Source organism: Schistocerca serialis, chromosome 3 (genome assembly GCF_023864345.2).
Source record: "Schistocerca serialis cubense isolate TAMUIC-IGC-003099 chromosome 3, iqSchSeri2.2, whole genome shotgun sequence".
Taxonomy (NCBI): domain Eukaryota; kingdom Metazoa; phylum Arthropoda; class Insecta; order Orthoptera; family Acrididae; genus Schistocerca; species Schistocerca serialis.
This window is the reverse complement of record NC_064640.1, coordinates 238,758,926-238,783,116: the sequence shown is the minus strand read 5'-3', so window position 1 is coordinate 238,783,116 and position 24,191 is coordinate 238,758,926. Positions and strand designations below refer to the sequence as shown.

Below are 24,191 nucleotides of genomic sequence, written 5' to 3'. Positions count from 1 at the left end.
CTATGGGTGTGGGAAGAGGGGGAGGGCCAGAGGGGAGAGGGAGGGGGAGGCAGGGGGGAAGGAGGGAGGAGGGAGGAAGGAGGGAGGAGGGAGGAAGGAGGGAGGGAGGAAGGTAGGTATTACATCCCTTGAAATTGTAAAATACTATTCTTATACTAAGACAGAGACATTACTAACAGAAAAACAAACACAATAAATCTTACGAGGTAGCACTGGGACTTCGCTGGCGCAAGTCTGGAGAAGCCTGCACACCAGGGGATGCTGCTGCTGGTATTATAATTTCTTCTGTAGCTGATTTCATTGACTCAGTGCGATCTAGTTCAGTTTTCACAGCAGGCTCCTTTGCTGGACTTGCTTCCACTGTGAACAAATTGATAGTGTGTCTATACAGTGTTGTAAACTGTACAATACTGTTGGAATAAAAAGCAGTTTCTGCTCAAATGAAGAATGCAAGCACAGCTCCTATTCCCTTTCCTAAAACAATATAATGGTGATGCATGTTACACGCACAATGTGGGATCACTAATCATATCCCACCTAAATTCAGATGGCAATATATCAGGTGAATTTGGTGGCACATGCAACCAGGCATTTTCATGCTGAAATATAACGTGAGGAATTGCCTAAAGGAGAAGCAGTACCTTGGGTTCAAATGGCTCTGAGCACTATGCAACTTAACTTCTGAGGTCATCAGTCACCTTGAACTTAGAACTAATTAAACCTAACTAACCTAAGGACATCACACACATCTATGCCCGAGGCAGGATTTGAACCTGCGACTGTAGCGGTCACTTGGTTCCAGACTGTAGCACCTAGAACTGCAAGGCCACTCCGGCCGGCAGTACCTTGGGTCCAAATACTTCTTGATTAGTGGGAACTCATGTCATCAGTACATTTATCACTCCGCATGTAACAGACAATGCTTATGTGCTCATTTCAGTATGAGACTGTTGTTTCTGGATAGAGGAAGCTGACACAATGGAACACGTCCAGCCACAGTAGACTATGCCAAACTGTAAACACAGGCAGTTATAACAACCCAATGACAATATTATTCATTTGGCCTCCCGTAGCCGTAATTGGAAACACATGGTGATATTACAGTAAACAAAAAAACTGTATCAGTTTTTTGTGTATTTGTACTCTCTCTCTCTCTCTCTCTCTCTCTCTCTCTAATATATGGAAATCCGAATAGTGTTACAAGCAAGTCATTTGGTCATTAGAACACCAGAGCACATTCTGATGGTCTTAAAGTGCATGGGTAAACACATGAGCCAATTGAAACGACCTCACTTCCAGGTGTAATAATACTGTGGACACAGTGGACAAAACTGTGCAATCAACACAGACAGAAAAAAAATCACAACACCAAAAATTATTAATGTAGAGCAACTGAATTTCAGGAACATACTTGTCCAGGTAACATATTTAAGTATTAACATAGCAAGATCACACGTTAATTCAAGTGCAATATAAGCCACTCCAAATGTGAAATGCTGGGACTTTAATAACCAGTGTAGCCACCAGAATATTGAATGCAAGAAAACAAATGTGCACGCATTACTGTGTTGTACAGATATTAGACATCAGTTTGTGGGATGGAGATTCATGCCTGTTGCACTAGGTCGGTCAATGCAGGACTGTTAGTACAGGCTGTGGATGACGTTGGCATTGTTGTCTGATGATGGTTAATATGTGCTTGATGGGAGACTGATCTGCTACTTGAGCAGGCCATGGTAACATGTCTGCACACTATAGAGCATGCTGGGTTACAGCAGCAGTATGTCGGTGAGTGTTATCTATTGGAAAAACCCCCTGGAATGCTGTTCATGAATGGCAGTAGAACAGGTGTAATCACCAGACTGACATGCAAATTTGCAGTCCGAGTGAATGGGATAACTATGAGTGCTCCTGCTGTCATATAAAATTGCACTCCAGACCATAACTCCCAGTGTAGGTCTAGTGTGTCTAGCACGGAAACAGGTTGGTTGCAGGTCCTCAACTGGCCTCTGCCGGACTAAAAGAGGACTATCATTCACACAGAGTCAGAACCAGCATTCATCAGCAAACACACCAGCCCTCCACCCACTCTCACTTGACACCACTGAAGTAATACAGTGGAATGCACACTACAGGGTGTCTGGCTAAAAGCTGTCCTTGAGGTAACCAACCAACTTGTAACAGTTGATTGTGTCACTGTGGTGCCAACTGCACCTGAAATTGCTGCTGCAGATGCATTAAAATGTGCCAGAGCCATATGCTGAACACAAAGATCTTCCCTATAGGTAATGCCACAACGCCACTCTGAGCCCGGCCATCTTGCGACCATAAATTCTTGTGACCACTGCAACAGTTATCATGTACAATGGCTACATTCCTGTGAAGACTTCCTGCAATATCACAGAAGGAGCATCCAGCTCCTCATAGCTCTATTATACGGTCTTCTTCAAACTCAATGAGGTGTTGATAGAGTCGTCTTTGTCACATTAAAGGCTTCCTTGACCAACATCATCTCACCACATCTACTCATGAAAGAAACTAATGCTTATGACCATTATAATGTGTATTTAAAGTAAACCTGATTTGCATCCTCATAGTGGCACTAGTAGTGCCACTCTTACCTGACTGGTCCAAAACTTGAATAGACGCTACCTTTCAGATGAAGAAACATGCCTACCCCTGAAAACGTACATGCTAATGTTGTAAACTTTGATACCGATGTTGTCTTCCAGCACTTCCATTCACGTTACTAGCTTGTCTAATGGTACTACACAATCTGAGCTCGGTGTAACACCGTGCTTTCGCATCACACAACAGTGGGATATCCTGGTTCCATGTTTCCACCACCTCTCTGCAATTGTAACCACATGCAGCTGGTAGAATGTTCTAAACTTTGTCTTAGTTCATGTATAAAAAAATATTATATACATAGATAGTCTAGAAACCACAGAGACAAGTGCTTCTCCTCAATAATGCTATGTTTGTAATGTAAGTTACCAAACAAAATCTGTGTCAGGAAAAATAATGAATTTTCTGGCCAAAAAGTTGGCACGCCGACACTAACCCAGACACAACAGTCAGTGACCTGTGACACTTTTGTATACAGTCACTTTTGAGAGTTTCTTTGCTTCAGTCATGTTCAAGCAGGTTCCTGGATTGTTCACAGCTTTCATGTGACAAACAAGAAACTGGACATCCCTTTGAGTGTGCCTAATAGCACATAGTAAATGTGTTTCAGTTCATAGGTGGTTCACCGTCCAGTGTGTGTGAAGGACTGATTTAAAAGGGGATTTGGTTTTAAAAAATATATATCAACTGTACAGCTAATATATTTGTGGATGATATATTTGAGTCAGCAAACAAGAACAGTTTACCATTGCATATCTTCTGTGATTTGACTCAAGTCTTTTAATTGAATGGATCACGAACTACTATTAGGGTTTAAGAGAAAGCCTAGCAGCGTGGCATCAGGGGGCCATTAGGTAACCTGCTGAAATCCTGTCTCACCACAGGAAGGACGAAGTAATTTTAGAAGCTGTGCATTGCAAATCAGGAGTAGCTGTTACAATGAATAAGGCGTTATTCATTACAGAGTCCAAAAGCATTCTGTACTGGGTCCTTTAGTGTTTCTGATTTTTGCTAATGATCTGTCTGTAGATAGAAATGGTAATTAGTGGAAATTAACTATGTTTGCAGACAACACCAGAATTGTAACAGATAATCTGTCAACCACAAACACAACATTTTACGAAAAGTCTTTAAACTCCCTTTCTGTTAATCTGAGCAAGAAAAATTTTATGCATTTTCGATCAAGTCACAACAGCACAGAGGAATACACAGAGAGACTCAATAGCAAACAATTACAGACAGTAATAAAATTAATATTTAACATATATATAAGTCACCTGATGATTCAGATCCCTCAGATAACTGAGTGGGACTGCGTTTATCCAACAAAGGTGCTGTAGCAGTGTCAGTTTCAGTGTCTCCTCCTTCTGTGGGTTCCTCTTCATCTTCTTCATTTGTGTCTTTTTCCTCATATTTCAGTATCTAGGCAAGTAATTGTAAGTTGGATACACAATTTAATTCTTATATATGGTCGTCAATGAGCCAGAGATAATTTTAAAACAAGTACAAACATTTCACAATACTACTGCTAGCATCTTATACAACTGGTTATAACTCAAGCAGCGAGTAAAACAGTTTTACAGGTTAAGGATGCCTTTGCAAAGAACAGACATTTTACCCAGAAATCTATTTCATGTTTTCTGTTGGCACACACAATAATGTACAACCTCTTCAAATCTGTTATCCATATATAACCTAGTCATTATTTTTACTTTCAATATCAAAAGTCTGGATGAAATACATGAATATATTTTTCTTTTCACATTTACTGCAATTCATGCCAGAAATCTCAAACACAGGGCTATAATAGTGTCAACAAGCCCCAGAGCTGATACTAAGTAGTAAATTACAGGTTTTTTTTAAAGGAAACCCTAATGTACATCAAATGTGGGCATTATATTGATGAGTCTTTATTATATTTTTAAGGACAAGAATTTGTCATTTTGGAAAATTGTAGTGGCAGAAAGTGAGTGATTGTGAGAGAGAGAGAGAGAGAGAGAGAGAGAGAGAGAGAACAGCAGTACACTACTAACCCGTAAATGCATAGCCAGGTAAATTGTGCTTTCAGGACCAGATTTACTGAGTGCAAATGGCTGTTTCTCCACTTCCATATCCATCTTCTGAAGAAGTGTAGACACATTGTACACAAACACTCCAAGTTCTTGTGTTGTTTTACTGTCGATAGCCTAAAACAAAATCATGCATAATACATAAGGAATTTACACTAAAACTTATATGCAATATTTTCAAGCTTTTGGATATTATTACCTAGTACTACTAACACGGATTAATGAGAGATTATAGAGAACAAATAGACATTTAATGAACAATTCCTACTTCATAACAAATTCAGATGTTATGCACAATTTTTGTGAAAAAATTCAACTCTGAGTGGTTTTGTACACATTTCACTCAACCTTTAAAAAGATTTTCTGTGTCATTTGCTTACACAACTAATTTTTATTGTTGAGCTGAAATACAGCATAACTGGTTACATTTACTTGTACAGAAATTTTAGGCTATACACCATCTGAATGCGACACTGAAAATCATTGTAAAAGGTATGGAGTACATAGAACTTTTCACCGAGTGTTCTTCCAATTCCATTCACAAGTGGTGATGAGATTTGAATTGAATGAAAACATGGTTTGTGTGTAGAACAACCGTCACAGTTACACATCTGAGCCTGAGGGTAGTGGTAGGTATCCAGTTGGATGGTGAAAATGCCTGCAGATAAGCACAGAATCCTCTGATCAGTAGGCATGCTTTCCTAGAGAAGGCAGTTAATGTTGCGTGTGTCCATCATCTGCGCCCTGAACATTTGGACGAGTTGTTCAGCTGTGTTGCTAAATGATGTATGGGAAAGAGCTGAGGGAACATGGAAAATGTGATTCAGACTACATAAGATCAATATCTGAACCAAGAAGATGTGCCCACTTGTCTCAGACTGATAATGAATGATAATTCATGATAATGAGTCTACTGTAAAAATAAATGACTAGGTCCTCCCTTTGCTTCTGCTGACAAATGACACCATCACAAGGTAAGGGAAATGCTACAGGGCATCCATGACAATTAGAAACATGAAATATAGGCATGGATCAAAGAACTTTACACTGACAATCCCATACCTCTGAAAAGTTGTGTATGACATGAATTGTGAATATGATACCAGCTGAAATCAAGTAGATATCTAGGACTGACTGATCATCATTTTTATTTCCTTTTTCATCTGTGTTTATTGCATGTAACTCCTTGCAAGTTGTTTTACCTAGGACATGTCCCAAAGCCTCTTACACTCATGGCCTCTGTGCTCAGATCAAAGTGTTGCACATGTAGTCATCTGTTCTCTTTTTCTGGAGAAGATGAAAATGTACAGATTGATTCTTACAGTAAGACAAGAGAAAAAAAAAACTTTCTAGTTCTTGGTGTATCATTGAGGACTGTGGGATCAGACATCTTGTACAAAGGTATAAACATATTGCAGAGTATGGATCTCCACTGTTAGGTCTATGATTCACTGTTCACTTAATAGAAGAACTATGGAGGCCATGAGAAGCAGATCTTTTAGCTGACTACAGACTTCCATCAAAGTTTCCAAATTAATACTGGGCCATACAAAAAGGCAGGGAAAGGTATCTTTAGTGGCATAGTAAAGTGTCAGTTGAAAAGCAATGCTATAATTTTAATTGTTTAACAAACACATTTAATGCTGCAGCAGCTGTCCTAAGCAATGAGGAATATGGTGCTGACACCCAACAATTGCTAGAAATCATTAGTGATATGTAACTAGTTAGAATATGACTCTGTAGAGGTAATTATTGTATTTAAATGAATATGTCACAAGAACTGAAAATTTGGATGCAACCTGAAATCACAGACAGATCTCCTGTTTTTTGTCAGAAGTGTCTTCACCAGTTTGGCTATCTGGGGATGTTTCAATTTGTGATCCATTCATTTAATTTCATACCAATGCATTTAATTTATTTCAAACATAAAATTTAAATGCAGAAACAATGTACTTGAGAAAATTTTAGGCTCAAACTGGGATGCTAGATCACAACTGATCAATACAACAGCACTGGGAGTTTCCTACTCCAGTGTCAAACTTGCCTCCCCTGCCACGCACAAATCCACCCATGCTAAGCGTGCTGATGTAGCAATCAGTGAAGCAAGCAGACTGATTACCATCTGTCTGAAACCTACTCCTTGTGATAAGCTCTAGCAGCTGGTTGGAAATGATCACCAAAAATTCAATGGGAGGCAAGTGGTTACAAGGAGAGAACGAAGTCCTCCACAGCCATATAAAACCTACTATATGAATCTGACCAGTTACCCAGAGGGTTAAATCAAGAAATAGCTTCCCCAGAGCAATTGCAGATTAGGAACAACAAACACACCCTAAAAGGAATGGGTCAACTTTTAACTGTCTGAAACATGATGATGTGTTTAAAGAACACAAAAATGTTAGCTTCATTGTAATCAAAACACACAATAATCATTCATAAATAAGCTGTCCTGCACTGTGTTTCACTTGGCCAGCATCATTCTCTTTAAAAATCACAGAAATAGAGTTATGAAATGAGGAAGGGGTAGCCCTATGAGTGAGATTATCAAAGAAAAAGAGTATAAGATTTACTATTTTTCTTTTCTTTTTGAGAAGTCATATTTATGAGACATACCTTGATATAAAGTGTGTCATTTTCAGGATTGCTGACAAGGAAAGTAAAGCCCTGTTCCCAAACAGGGTGAACTGTACGGAACTGACTTGCAGTCTGCTCTGTAGTGTTTCCCACTGTCAACGTAACATATGGATCTGGCAGACTAGTAGTGCGTGCTTTCTGTAACAGTTTAAACAATCCAAATGTAAGTTGCCACATATATCATGTTAGCACTGTGATTCACAGTATAACAAACTAGACGTGCTATTCACCAAAACTGAGAAGGATAATACAAGCAACATAAAAATTATGATCACTCTTATTCTTATACAGCCATACCTCTTAATCCAGTTTATGTAATATACTTCCTTTGTATGTCTTCCAATATGTATTGTGATTTGAAAAAAAAAAAAAATCTGTTGAGGTATTATTTCAAGTAAGGAAAAAAGGGATATAGTTAGATGCTTACCCTACCTTTTCTTCAGCATATGACAAACTATTTACAACACGATAAATGAGATATTGTGGATAACTCACTTAAAATATCAGGACAGAAATGAGAGTGTCTATTTTTGCACAGGTGCTAAGTTCTTTACAGCAGTTGGTTAAATGATCTGAGGAAGGTAATTATGTATCAAATCCATTGGCAGCATGGGTAATATATCATTGTGGTGCTGAATGCAATTTCTAGATTGATTACTAATTTGCTCTTTCCATTTCATAATCAGATTTGGCCACATTTCCAAATTAGTCTCCTTCCCTATGTATACTTTACTCGTTTGTTCTCCAAAGCACAAATGTCTCCATGTTATTTCAAGAAACATTAGATGCCAATGCAGCCTTTTTATTGATTCATCAAAGTACACAATCAGTGTCTATCAGTCTACTGATACTAGGACAATGCATAGGATTTTGAATTCACTTCTCACCCCACATAGGCAAGAGTAAATTTTTTATTCACATTGTTACACAAGTAACAAACAAAGAAATAAATTGTGGCATCAACTTGGAACGTACAATAAAAGTTTTTTTCCTGTCCTCCTCGTATTCAATTCAAAATTTGATGATTTAATACTCACCTGCTCTTCAACTGTTTTAATGCTGTTCTTTGTTTTTCCCACTTGGATTAATCTTTTCATCTCTGCATGCTACATTTCCTCAATCTGTTTCACATATTCTGATATTTGTCTGCCCCTGGAAATTTTTCCCTCTATTGTTGCTTCTTGTACTAAGCACCACCATAATACATGTTCATTAACCTCTCCCTCTCCTTTCCTTCTAACCTCCCTCCTCCTTTAGGGGTTTGTCACACACTCATTCCTCCTATGCTCTGCCGGCCGAAGTGGCCGTGCGGTTAAAGGCGCTGCAGTCTGGAACCGCAAGACCGCTACGGTCGCAGGTTCGAATCCTGCCTCGGGCATGGATGTTTGTGATGTCCTTAGGTTAGTTAGGTTTAACTAGTTCTAAGTTCTAGGGGACTAATGACCTCAGCAGTTGAGTCCCATAGTGCTCAGAGCCATTTGAACCTCCTATGCTCTCCCTAGCAGTTCTTCATTTCATATTTTTTCTGTTCTCTTTTTTTTACAGCATCCATATGTAGCAACAAATTTCAAGTCCTCATATTCAAGTAATTGTTTACTACTCCACAAGGCTTTGTACTAAACACAGTGTTTGAGAATACTCTTCCTCAGTTTTGACATTGGCAAAGCTCTTTTGTTGGAGAGAGCTGCCTGCATATGCCTATGTCACTTTGCTTCTAGCATCTTCCTTTCTTTAACCATCTGATGCAACAGAAAAATGAGGTAGTTAAGTTGCATACGGAGCAAATACATTGTTTTAAGAGTCTCAGAAATTTTGAGCATAGATGCTATGTGCTACTGCAAAGTGTAATATACATTAACTATAAAATTTCATTTTATGTGTGTAAATGTCTATCCAAATGCAGTTATTGCACAAAATACAACAAAGAATTATGAACAACAATATTGCAAAAAGAACTATAGTGATGAAATTATTATGGAGTTATTGGGACAGCAATATGCTGGAAAATATATATCTTACAAACTCAACCAGTAAATCAATCATTTTGAAAATAAAGATAATAGTGAGTTGTAGCTATATGATACAGTTATTAATTACGAAGATTCTGCAGGCTGCATTTGTAAACTGTGCAGTAAAACCAATGAAAGCAATGTTATGGGCACTGCATACCAAACAAAATTTGAGTTTTGATGAAAGGTGGGGCACTTGAAAATAAGAAATCTATGATGACAAATGTGATAAAATGGTGAAGCTGAAACATTCTCTTAAACAGGTATTAACTGCTTAACAATGCCAGTGACAATACAGTCTTAATGAAAAAACACAAAGGAAACACATGCTACTGCTGTTCCAAAATATACACAAACAGCAATAATATGTAAAAATTCTGATATTTGCAAATGCTTGAGATTTCTTTCAGGAGTTAAATAACTTTCAAGTATCACAAATCTATGTCAATGAAACATTGTGTTTTATATAAGATAATTAGCATTTTTTTAACAAAAAGTAAAGACTTCCATCATCATCAACCTATCATTCCAGTGTTTTTCTCTTTGGTCTGGTTTGATTCAGCTCTTCACACTAGTCATTCTGTGAACACTCCCTATCTCTGAATAATTACAACAGCAACCTAGAGGCATTTACATCTGCTAACTGTACTCAACCCTTGGTTTCCCTTTTACCCCCCCCCCCCCCCCCCCCACACACACACACACACACACACACACACACACACACAATTACTTACTTATTTGCATCTACTACCACACTGACAGAGTCTCAGGATATGTCCTTCCAACCCATCCCTTCTTTTGGTCAAGTTGTGTCATAAATTTGTTTTTCCCCGAATTTGATACAGTACCTCTTCATTAGTTATTCAATCCATCTATCAATTTTCAACATTATTCTGTAGCCCCACATTTCAAAAGCTACTATTCTCTTCCCGTCTTAGCTGTTTATCACCCATGCTTCAGTTCCATGCAAATGCTACACTCCATACAAATATCTTCACAAAAGGCTTCCTAATTCTTACATTTATATTCTATGTTAATAAATTTTCTTTCTTCAGAAACACTTTTCTTGCTACAGCCAGTTTTTCTTTTAAATTCTCTCTATTTCAGTCATCACCACTTATTTTGCTGCCCAACTAGCAAAACTCATCTACTACTTTTTGTGTATTATTTCATAAACTAACTCTACCAGTATCAGCTGATTTAATTAAAATATATTACATTACCCTTGTTTTACTTTCAAGGATGTTGACCACATAATCTCTTTTTCAGTACACTATCCATTCTGTCCAACTGCCCTTCCAAGTCTTTTTCTGTCTCAGAAAAAATTACAATGTCACTGACAAAACCTCAAAGTTTTAATTTCTTTTCCATGAACTTTAATTCCCTTTCCAAATAACATCTTGGTTTCCTTTACCGTTTTTTTAAATGTATATATGGAATAACTTCAAGGATAGAATATAACACAGTCTTACCTATCTCTCAACCATTCATACCCTTCCATGTCCTTTGACTCTTATAACTGCAGTCTGGTTTGAATACATATTATAGACAATTTTTTGTTCTCTATATTTTATCTTCACTACCTTCAGAATTTCAAAATGAGTGTTTCAGTTAACACTGTTGAAAACTCTCTCTAAATCTACAAATGGTATAAACGTAGGTTTTCTTCAGGTTATCTCCTAAGATTAGTTGTAGGGTCAGTATTGCCCTGCACATTCATACATTTCTCTGGAATCCAAGCTGATCTTCCTCGAGGTCATTTATACAAGTTTTTTCCATTCTTTTGCAAATGATTCTTAGCATTATTTTGCAACAATGACTTATTAAACTGATGGTTCAGTGATATTCACACTTGCTAGCAATGCCTTCTTTGGAATATGAATTACTCCACTTTTCTTGAATGTCTGAGGGTATTTAGTCTCTCTCTCATATTTTGCATACCTGGTGGAATAGTTCCAAGGATCTCAATAAGTTTGAGGGAATGTTCTCTACTTCAGGACCTTGTTTCAATTTAGTGCTGTACCACCAGGATACTGTCTACAACAGGGCAAACAGCCAGACAGTCATACACCACAGGTTGAAACAGCACTAGTCCACAAACACCACCTCCAGATGGCAGTCCGCAATGCTTGTTGTCAATTAGAAATATTGTAATAAGGTCCCATGATTGTATAACACTAGAATTAAAAAAGCTAATTTAACATAAAAACTAGTATGCACCAAGTAATCATAACGGTAAAATTACACACACTGTATGTAACGAGAGAGTGTGCTGTAAAGTGTCATAGATGGTGGCCCATGATATGGGAATAATTCATTGGGATTTATTTATTTTGATGTAATGATGAAGTAATATACTGAGTAGACAAAAGTCATGGGATAGTGATATTCACATATACAGATGATGGTATTATCGTGGATCCAAGGTATAAAAGCGCAGTGCATTGTTGGAGCTGTGATTTATAATCAGGTGATTCATGTGAAAAGGTTTCTGATCTTATTATGGACACATGATGGGAATTAAGACTTTGATCAAGGAATGGTAATTGGAGCTAGATACATGGGACAATCCACTACGGAAATCACTGGGGAAGTCAATATTTCCAAGACTCACAGGGTCAAGAGTGTGCTGCAAGTATCAAATGTCAGACATTACCTCCCACCAACGGCATTCACTTAATGTCTGAGAGCAGTGGTGTTTGCATATGAGTTGTCAGTGCTAACAGATGAGCAACACAGTGTGAAATAACCACAGAAATCAATGTGGGACGTACAATGAACATATCTGTTATGGCAGTGTGGCAGAATTTGGTGTTAATGAGCTATGGCAGCAGATGACACATGTGAGTACCTTTGCTAACGGCATGGCATTGCCTGCTGTGCCTCTCCTGGGCTCGTGACAATATCAGTTGGAAACTTGAAAACTGTGGCCTGGTCAGATGAATCCTGATTTCAGCTGGTAAGAGCTGATTGTACAGTTCAAGTGTGGTGCAGACCAGCGGAAGCAATGGAGCCAAGTTGCCAACAAGGCACCGTGCAAGCTGGTGGTGGCTTCATAATGACGTGGGCTGCTTTTACATGTTATGGAAAGGGTAGACTCGTCCAACTGAATCAATCATTGATTGAAAATGGCTATGTTCAGCTAATTAGAGACCATCTGCAGCCATTCATGGACTCCATTTCCCAAACAACAATGGAATTTTTATGGATGACAATGTGCCATGTCACCTGGCCAAAGGTATTCTGGGCAATTCGAGTGAATGATCTTGCCCTGAAGATCACCCAACAAGAATTCCATTGAACATTCATGGGATGTAATTGAGAGGTCAGTTCATGCACAAAATCCAACACCAGCAACACTTTCGTAATTATGGATGGCTATAGAGACAGCATGGCTCAACATTTCAACAGGGGACTTCCAACAACTTCTTGTGTTCATGCCATGTTAAGCTGCTATACTACACCAGGCAAAAGGAGGTCCAACACAATATTAGGAGGTATCCCATGACTTTTGTCACCTCAGTGTATAGTACATGCAAAATTAATAGGTTACTTCATACAAAATATATAATAGAACTGCCTTTTAGAGGATAACTACACAGTCGAGATTTGCAGAGAAAACAAGGAGGAATTGACCTTACTGGTCAGTTTTGCTGCAAGCAAAGGATGACAATAGTTAACAATTGTATGATAGGAAACTGCAAAACAAGCCACCACACAATGTAGGATAGCAATATGAAAAACACTTCACATATGAAAATGTATAGGAAAACATGCCTCAGTCACAGGATATATATAATGTAACTGTCTTTATTAAATTTACATCTTTACATCAATGTGTCATCATTTTATGAGTAAAACTATAGTTCATTAGCAACCATTAGAGAGAATTTCAGAAAATACATAGTGTGCTATATGCGGGAAGTTATCACAAGTTACACTTATTGGCTGACTGTGATGTGCAAATGAAGTGGTATTTTACTTTCACATCTTGAATAAGTAGGAATGAAAAGCAAAACATTATTTTATTTAGTAATCAAGGCATTATCTGCCATATACTACTACTGGGTTTGCTAGTAAGACATATCGGGTCTCTGTCCTTAGATTTTCAGGCACATTTTCTGTGGTGTTTCAAAAGATATTTGCAATTTTGTGCTTTCAAACTGTAGCAAGAATTGGCCCAAACAAATAATGCTCATCATGCTTCATATGATAACCAGCGTCAAAAGAAAGCATCAGTCTTTTCCCATCAGAAACAAAAACATTTTTAAAGTGGAATTTGACACACCCATTCGATTGAGTGGTCCCAAATAGTGAGATATCTATTTTAGCGATACGTATTAACAGCAACAGTAAAACATAAAAAGTAACCAGAGCCCCATCAGTGACTCATGTGTCAAACTGGCCACTCTGACTGCTAACACCATAGAGCAGTGCTACTCAGTCACAACTGGAGTATTGGTTATTCTTTCTGTTTTACTGCCCCGTTAATACATATTGCTAAAAAGGTTATCACATTAGACTTATCTGAGACTGCTCTATTGAGGGGCATGTGAAATTCCACTTTGAAAATCAGTTTGTTTGTGATGGGAAACAAACCGACACTTTTTGCTGACAGTGGTCATCACATGAAAATTACAAAAATGAAATAGCAAATGTCTACTGAAACTCTAGAGAAAATGTGCCTGACAACTCTTAGGAGAGACAGCCTGTATTTCAGTACCATGGACGATCAGGATTGCATTACTACTATTCTTATAAGACCAGTGACATATGCAAAGTGAGAGTCTTTTAGTACTAAGGTACAGGCTACAATTTCATAAGAGTAACATCCTGTAGTATGCTAATGATTTGACAAAATCAGAGTGATGGTCTTCAGCTTGAGATCTAGGTCCTAAATCAAATCCCAAAAAGTACAAATGGTAAAGGTGAAAATCCACAAAAAAATTGAGGACATAGATTTCATAGTTGAAGAAGCAATAGCATATTTTTACCATACATAAAATAGTGTACACTTAAACTAAGTGACAAGGAAATAAATACCGAAGTACACAACACTCTGATTGCAGTCTGTGGTATCATTAACTTGGCTTGTAATCTACTGGTTAATGAAAATAAACTGTATTTGTTGTGATAAGAGTGGTAGTGGAAATTTGATTACAAGAAACCTTGTCACAATGTACTGTTACAATTTAACTCAATGTCTAGGTCAAAACATTCAAGCTATGTGGTCTGTTAACCATTAAGCGGCAATATAAGACCAAACACCTTCCACAAACATCAAAAAGGTAAGGCAAATAAAACCATATCAGGATAGGCTTCGTCAAGAAACGTGCAGCAGTATGGGGTGCATAGTCCGAGATATAAGTAAGATCAACCCTTAGCCAAGGTCGAAAATTGAGTCCCAAAAGAGTGCTAAGGGTGAAGCTGAAAAATCTAGGAAGAAATGGAGAACATTGATTTCATACCTGAAGTAGCAACTGTATGTGACTACCATATGTACATAACATTTATAAACACAGCAGGCCAATAAATTAAATTCTGGCAACTTTCCTCATATAGCTAGCCACACCACCCATTTTCAGAAATGGTGTCCAATGGTTGTAAACCAACTACAATTTTACTCAGTGATAGAATGTTGATGTACAGATGTAAATTTAATAAATAAAATTGTATTACATGTACATTATGAGACTGGTGCACACTTTAAAAAATTTACACATGAAATGTTTTTTATACTGTTATCGTACATTGCATATCGGCTTGTTTTGCAGTTTTCTATTATATAATTTTTAAGTTCTGTCATCCTTCGCTTGCAAGGAAACTGACCAATAAGGTCAAATCCTACTTCGTTTATCTGTAAATGTTGACTGTGTAGTTTTCCTGTAAAGGCGATTCTGTTATATACCTTGTATGATGTAATCTGCTAATATTTCATCTACCATATTCTGTCACCATTCCATCAAAAACATAACAACAATGAATTATTCCAATGTTGTAGATCACCATTTATGATACTTTACATCACACAGTGTCTCTTATGTATAATTTTTCCATTACAGTTACTTGGCACATACTACCTTTGAAAAATGGTTCAAATGGCTCTGAGCACTATGGGACTTAACTTCTGAGGTCATCAGTCCCCTAGAACTTAGAACTACTTAAACCTAACTAACCTAAGGACACCACACACATCCATGTCTGAGGCAGGATTCGAACCTGCGACTGTAGCGGTTGTGCAGTTACAGACTGTAGAGCTTAGAACCACTCGGCCACGCCAGCTGGCACTACCTTTGAAGTTAAATTACCTACGTTAATTCTAATGTTATACACACGCGGGATCCTATGACATTATGTCTAACTGACGTCATGCACCGGAGACCACCATCTGGTGGTACCTCTCATGACTTAGCATTACCGTTTTACTCAAGGTCTAGTCGTTAGTTACTCTGTCATAGCCAACATGGCATTAAAACATGAAATGACATTATGCTGCACGCATACTGCCACCACAACTTGTTTTAAATAAATTCTTGAATTTCTTTAGGTATGTGGGCAGTGTTAAATTAAGAGACTGTAACCTACAAAGGAGCAACTAATCACCACGTCCCCTTCTTTAGTGCCTCATTTGACCGTAGCCCTCACCACTTTCACATGCACTGGCCAAAAGTTGCATCTTTAATGGTACTGACAGTCAGCTTGTGACCTGTGTTTTATTATAATAAAAATCATCCAAATGTGAACTGCAGTGCAACATTTCTATGAAAAATATGTTTGGAGTCATTAAATTGTTCAACTTGAATAGGTTTATCACACATAGTTTATTCACATTATACTAACAACATTGTTTTACTGTCAGGCAGATGGAATTAATACAGTTTGAACTTATTACAAAGAGAACTAGTGAAACACACACACACACACACACACACGAGAGAGAGAGAGAGAGAGAAAGAGAGAGAGAGAGAGAGAGAGAGAGAGAGAGAGAGAGAGAGAGAGAGAATTTTTTCATGTGGGTCACTCACAGGCAAGTTTTTAATTGAATCCACAAAAACAACCAGGACAGCAGTGCTCATGGAAGTAACTCTCAGCATTTGTGTTTCTTGCAATGCCTGTAACAAAGAAAATTACTGTTACAGAAACAATTGTCACAAACTGAAAAAGCAGTATCAAGTCAATAAGCATCCACAGTTCTGGTAACGCACAACAATGACAAAAAGTGCACCATTTTCCTGTTGGATAATTACAGCAAGTGAACAGCATACATGTGGTTGTCAAGAGCCTTGGTGCCATAAAATCTTTTAGAGTTCTTTCAACTAAAGGGAATCATAAATGGTCCTTAACTGCTGTTTGAAACAATGTCTTGACACAGTTTAATGATGTCTTGTTCATAAATCTGAACTTCAAGAACGTTTCCTCTTCGCTGATACCAATAATGACATGAAGTGAACAGATGTGCCAGAACCCTGTCATTTTCTATCTAAAGTCAGGAGGTACGTGATGAACTGCCAAATCACCCGTAACGTGGAAAGAGACAGATGTTTGCCATGATTCTTGAATCAAACAAGCACTTGCTTGGAAAGCTCTCTGTAGGAGGCAGGGCGAGAAACAAGTACACCATCTCTATTAATATGGTTAATGTCTTTTGGGTTAGATAGCACTTCTCTGAAGGACTTTATGCAGAAACAAGTAGAAAGAAAGAAAGCAGAATTTTATGAAACCTTTAAAAAACATTGTGGCTCTAACCAAAAGGGATGCTATGGACTCCTGTCCACTGGCATTGGTTTTGAAACTCTGGTTGGCAGTACTGACATGAAGTCCCATAGGGTCCTCATCTTATTTCATGGAGTACTACATGTTTCCCCAGTTACAAAAAGATTCCCAGGCAATAAGTACTTTCAAACAGAGGACAAAGTGGGAAAAACAGTTCAGAAACTGCTATCATCAGATTTGATGCAAAATTTTGTCAAAGTCTGTAGAAATTATTACACACTACACAAAAATTTGTAAAGAAAGTATGAAGAGCTTAACACTCAAGGAAGAAAGAAATTGCTGAAGAATTCTCATCAATTTATTTTCTGGTTGCCTGACAGCCAGCAGCAGAGCAATCTCCAGATCATAAAAATGTAATCTTTTTACCAGAGAAGTTTTGTTTGCCCAGACTGCAATCAATACACTATGTGATCAAAAGTATCCGGATACCTGGCTGAAAATGACTTACAAGTTCGTGGTGCCCTCCATTGGTAATGCTGAAATTCAATATGGTGTTGGCCCACCCTTAGCCTTTATGACACCTTTCACTCTCACAGGCATACATTTGATCAGGTGCTGAAAGATTTCTTGGGGAATGGCAGCCCATTCTTCATGGACTGCTGCATTGAGGAGAGGTATCAACGTTGGTCAGTGAGTCCTGGCATGAAGTTGGTGTTCCAAAACATTCCAAATGTGTTCTATAGGATTCAGGTCAGGACTCTGTGCAGGCCAAGCCATTACAGGGATGTTATTGTTATGTAAACACTCCGCCACAGGCCGTGCACTCTGAACAGGTGCTCCATCGTGTTGAAAGATGTGATTGCCATCCCCAAATTGCTCTTCAACAGTGGGAAGCAAGAAGGTGCTTAAAACATCAATGTAGGCCTGTGCTGTGATAGTGTCATGCAAAACAACAATGAGTGCGAGCCCCCTCCACGGAAAACATGACCACACCATAACACCAGTGCCTCCGAATTTTACTACACATGCTGGCAGATGACGTTCACCGGGCATTCGCCATACCCACACCCTATCATTGGATTGCCACACTGTGTACTGTGATTCGTCACTCCACAAAACATTTTTCCACTGTTCAATGTCCAATGTTTACGCTCCTTACACCAAGCGAGGCGTCGTTTGGCATTTACTGGCGTGATTTGTGGCCCATAAGCCACACATCACGCCAGTAAATGCTGCTCGACCATGAAATCCAAGTTTTCTCACCTCCCACCTAACTGTCATAGTACTTGCAGTGGCTCCTGATGCAGTTTGGAATTCCTGTGTGATGGTCTGGATAGATGTCTGCCTATTACACATTATGACCATCTTCAACTGTTGGCAGTCTCTGTCAGTTAACAGATGAGGTCGTCCCGTATGCTTTTGTGCTGTACATGTCCCTTCACATTTCTACTTCACTATCACATCAGAAACAGTGGACCTAGGGATGGTTAGGAGTGTGAAAGTCTTGATACAGACGTACGGCAAGTGGCACCCTATCAGCTGACCACATTCAGATTAGATTAGTACTTGTTCCATAGATCATGAATACGACACTTCGTAATGATGTGGAATGTGTCAGGATAATAAAAGGTGTCTATACAAGATATTACATTACACAAACTATTACATGACACTCAATTTTTTTTTTTTTTTTTTTTTTTTTGTTGGAGGTTGGGAAATTACCCACTTACTATATCCAAAAATTCATCTAATGAGTAGAAGGAGTTGCCATTAAGAAATTCTTTTAATTTCCTTTCAAATGCCATATGGCTATCTGTCAGACTTTTGATGCTATTAGCTAAGTGACCAAAGACGTTTGTGGCAGCATAATTTACCCCCTTCTGAGCCAAAGTTAGATTTAACCTTGGGTAGTGAAGATCATCCTTTCTCTTAGTGTTGTAGCCATGCACACTGCTATTACTTTTGAATTCGTTCGGATTATTAATAACCAATTTCATAAGTGAATATATATATATTGCGAGGCTACAGTGAAGATTTCTAGCTCCTTAAATAAATGTCTACAGGATGATCTTGGATGAGCTCCAGCAATTATTCTGATTACATGCTTTTGTGGAATGAACACTCTTTTACTCAATGATGAGTTACCCCAGAATATGATGCCATACGAAAGCAGAGAATGAAAACAGGCGTGGTAAGCTAATTTACTCAGATGTATATCGCCAAAATTTGCAATGACCCTAATAGCATAAGTAGCTGAACTCAAACGTTTCAGCAGATCCTCAGTGTGTTTTTTCCACTTCAACCCCTCATCAATGCATACACCTAGAAATTTGGAATATTCTATCTTAGCTACCAATTTCTGATTGAAGTCTATATTTATTAATGGTGTCATTCCATTTACTGTGTGGAACTGCATATACTGTGTTTTTTCAAAGTTTAATGAGAGCCCATTTGCAGAGAACCACTTAATGATTTTCTGAAAAACATCGTTTACTATTTCACCAGTTACTTCTTGTCTGTTGGGTGTGATAGCTATACTTATATCATAGGCAAAAAGTACCAGCTTTGCATCTTCGTGAATATAGAATGGCAAGAAATTAACATATATTAAGAATAGCAGAGGACCCAAGACTGAACCTTGCAGCACCCCATTCTTGATTGTTCCCCAGTTTGAGAAATCACCAGTTTTTTGCATATTATGTGAACTGTTTATTTCAACTTTCTGCACTCTTCCAGTTAGGTATGATTTAAACCATTTGAGCACTGTCCCATTCATACCACAGTACTTGAGCTTATATAGAAGTATTCCATGATTTACACAATCAAAAGACTTTGATAGATCACAAAAAATCCCAACGGGTGACTTCCGGTTACTCAGAGCATTTAATATTTCATTAGTGAAAGTATATATAGCATTTTCCATTGAAAAACCCTTCTGGAAACCAAACTGACATTTTGTTAAAACTTTATTTTTACAAAGATGTGAAGCTACTCTACAATACATTACTTTTTCAAGAATTTTGGATAAGGCAGTCAGAAGAGAGATTGGACGGTAGTTGTTGACATCAGACGTATCCCCTTTTTTTTGCAGTGGTTTAACAATGGCATACTTCAGTCTATCTGGGAAAATACCCTGCTTCAGAGAGCTATTACGTATGTGGCTAAGAATCCCACTTATTTCTTGGGAACAAGCTTTTATTATCCTGCTGGAAATGCCATCAATTCCATGTGAGCTTTTATTCTTGAGAGAGTTTATTATCTTCCTAATTTCAGAAGGAGAGGTGGGTGGAATTTCAATTGTATTAAATGGTGTGGGTAAGGCCTCTTCCATTAACTGCCTTGCTTCTTCTAATGAACATTTAGATCCTATTTTCTCTATAACATTTAAAAAATGATTATTCAAAATGTTTTCGACTTCCAGCTTGTTGTTTATCAAGTTTCCATTTGCTTTGATGGGGATGCCATGAGTTCCCCAGAGTGCCCCATTATGCTCTTTCATGATGTCTAATGACTACTGAGGTCGCTGATATGGAGTACCTGGCAGTAAGTGGCAGCACAATGCACCTAATATGAAAAACGTATGTTTTTGGGGGTATCCGGATACTTTTGATCACATAGTGTACATATGGAGACAACCTGTTTCAGCAATGTAAATTGCCCTCTTCGGATTATCTACATACAACGGCCACTGTGTTACTCGATGAATATATTTGGGAGCAACTTTTTGCTCAAGATGCACCAGTGTAACGTCATGTATTGTATAAGAAAACCATACTTGTGGTAAACACTCACAAAAATTTCAGATAAAATGCATTTGGTACACAAGGTATTGCTTGCTGTGTTTGTATTAACAGCTGGTGTGCTGTCAGCTGTCAATAAGACACAGCAAACAATTCCCAGTAAAGCAAATGTATTTTATCAGAAACTTTTGTGCACGATACCATAAATATGGTTTTATTATATGATGTATTATGTTACACTTGCGTGCCTTCTTCAGCGAGATGCTTCCAAAATGTTTCTGAGTAGATGACAGTGCATTACACTGAGTGGCACAGTGGTTGATGTACGTAGATGATCTGAAGATGGCAATTTAAATTGCTGAAACTCAGTGTCTTTGTAAATATTTATTGTGATTTGGGCAAATAAAACTTGTCTAGTATTAAGACGATTAAATTTTTCAAACTCATTTTCTGTTGAAATCTGTTATCAATTTTTTAAAAAAATTATCTTTTAAACTGAAAGAATGGTTAGGCCAGTGTTGCAATATTCTGAATGGACACAGAGCTACACATTTTCCCTCCATTGCTATGACATTGACATCAGTTGAGAGAGAGAGAGAGAGAGAAGGGGAGGGGGGTAGAGGTTGGGAGGGGGATAGACAGGTTACTACAACTGTGTGGGTGTCATTATTATGTGGACATAGCCAATTTTCACTAGAGGCATTTAAAGGGACCTTTCTGAGAAATTAAGAAGGTGTCATATATTAGCCTAGAAATCAATAAAGGTGAATAGATGGCAGCAATATCAGAATTTATGACAACAGAAAATAATTTCCTCCAATTATCATCGGAAGTGCAATGTACAGTATACTCTAAAATGATGAGTTACATATGACCCATCAGACACTAATGATAAGTAGAATATTGCTTCGTGGTGGTTAGCATGAGGATGATAAATGTCAGACTGATGGAAAGCTTGGTTTCCTTTAGTATACTCTACAATTAGTTGATTTGGCGATGGTTACCGTCACTGCAACTAATTGTTAAATTTCAGGCTACACAATCTGCAGCTGCCTTTGAGCAACTAAGTTCAAAATTTGCATGTAACAGAATGAGAAATGTCAAAGTTCATACCAACTCTTCTTGTAAAAACCACAGGGTAACAAATTAATTTTAACATTTTACTCATAAAATATTTATCTGCCACTAAATTTCAAAGCTTTTTTCATGCCAGAGCTAGACTCTCCAGTATTTAGTCTCAAATTGTACACACATTAAGTTATCAAACAAAAGGAAAATGTTTCAGTGTTCAAATTTATTCTGGAGATTTTCTAAATTCACCTCACTGTTATTATGAATAAAACTAAGAAACAGTTCCATCAATCTGATGTTACAAAATTTTAATTACTATACAATACAAACATACTTACTGCTGCAAGGTCATTCTTGTCCTTACTCAGAGTTAACCAAGTCATACGAACATGTACCATACCACGCTTTGCTCCTTCTAAAGTCAGCCACTGAAAATATTTTGAATACTTTAATAACAAAGGAAACTCATAGCTAATCTGCTACTAATTTTGCTGCATCAATTGTAACAGTTATTTTATGCCATACAATGTAAACAAGTGTAACAACTAGTCTGCATTTTGATAATCTGCAATGATTAGTCATTGTATTATGACGGTACAGAAGTGCCATATTGTCAAGAAGCAGTTAGGCAGTATAGGTATTCTGAAATAAGAGACACAGAAATAATACATGGTAAAAAATTACTATTGACATCTACATTGATACTCCACAATGCACTTTATGGCACATGGCGGAGAGTACTCTGTACCACTACTAGTCATTCCCTTTACTCTTCCACTCACAAATAGAAAAGGGAAAAAATATTATCTATATGTCTCCCTATTACCCCTAATTTCTTGTATCTCATCATCATCATTATCCTTACACGCAGTGTATGTTGGAGTCAACGGAATCGTTCTGAGGTCAGCTTTAAATGACAATTCTCTAAATTTTCTCAAAAGTGTTTCTCGAAAAGAATGTAGCCTTTCCTCCAGGGATTCCCATTTAAATTCCTGAAACATCTCTATTAACACCTGTGTGTTGTTGGAATCTACCAGTAATAAATCTAGCAGGCCTGTCTCTGAATTGCTTCAATGTCTTCCCTTAATCCGACCTTGTACAGAACTCAAACACTATCAATACTCAAGAATAGGTCACACTAGCATCCTACAAGTGGTCTCCTGTACAGGTGAATTACACTTTCCTAGAATTCTCCCAATAAACGAAGTCAACCATTCACCTTTATTACTACAATCCTCACATGATCATTCCATTTCATATCGCTTTGCCATGTTATGCCCAGATATATTTCTCAAACTACAAGTGTCTATTAAGATGTAACATGAGATCTTTCTCATTTAATTAGCTTACAGTCAGTTCAGCAATGAAAGTCCAGTGTTACAACATAAAAACAACCACCAGCACCTACTAACCACCAGCAATGCCACCATTTCGGCAGCTGCCACCCACTCATTACCAAGAAGTCCCTTCCTCTAGTCTGGCCACCCATGGCTGCTGTATTTGTAGTGATGAGCAGTCCCTGTTGAAATACACCAAGGGTCTCACCGAGGCCTTCATACCCCATAATTACACTCCCAACCTTGTACAAAAACAGATCTGCGCCTCCTCTCTCCAGTCACCGACCACTTCCCAAAGTCCTACAGTCTGGCTGCAGAGGAGCATTCCCCTCGTGACTCAGTACCACCCAGGACTGGAGCAACTGAATCACATTCTCTGCCACAGTCTCTATTACCTTCTGTCATGCTCTGAAATGAGGAATGTCTTACCCACTATCCTTCCCACCCCTCCCACAACGGTATTCCGCTGCCCCCTGAACCCAAACAATATCCTTTTCCACCCATACACAACTCCTGCTCCTAACCCCTTGCCTCATGGTTCATATCCCTGTAATAGACCTAGATGCAAGACCTATCCCACCACCACCACCACCACCACCACCACCAGTCTGGCCACAAGCATCACCTGTCCCATCAAATGTAGAGCTACCTGTGAAACCGGTCATATGATCTACAAGCTAAGCTGCAACCATTATGCTGCATTCTACGTGCACATGCCAACCAACAAGCTGTCTGTCAGCATGAATGGCTACAGACAAACTGTGGCAATGAAACAGTTGGACTACCCAGTTGCTGCATACACTGCTCGACATGACGTTCTTCATTTCAATGAATGCTTCACAGCCTGTGTCACCTGGATCCTTTCTACCAACACCAGCTTTTCTGAATTGTGCAGATGGGAAGTCTCCCTTCAATATATCATATGTTCCTGTAACCCTCTTGTCCTGAACCTTTGTTAGTCATTGTCCTTACCCACCTATCCTCTTT

General features: G+C 38.2%; 1 protein-coding gene across 3 annotated transcripts in view; it reads right to left on the bottom strand.

Annotated features, from left to right (window-relative positions):
* The window catches only part of LOC126469986 (extended synaptotagmin-2-B), a 182,197-nt gene that overhangs the window by 24,102 nt on the left and 133,904 nt on the right, over positions 1-24,191 (bottom strand). For all 3 annotated transcript variants that reach the window (XM_050097431.1, XM_050097433.1, XM_050097432.1), the window contains exons 11-16: positions 22,206-22,295; positions 16,369-16,455; positions 7,311-7,469; positions 4,662-4,814; positions 3,906-4,050; positions 204-360 (exon numbers count right to left, since the gene is read on the bottom strand). In XM_050097431.1, the coding sequence (XP_049953388.1) occupies positions 204-360; positions 3,906-4,050; positions 4,662-4,814; positions 7,311-7,469; positions 16,369-16,455; positions 22,206-22,295 (791 nt within the window). The remainder of the gene's footprint in view (positions 1-203; positions 361-3,905; positions 4,051-4,661; positions 4,815-7,310; positions 7,470-16,368; positions 16,456-22,205; positions 22,296-24,191) is intronic.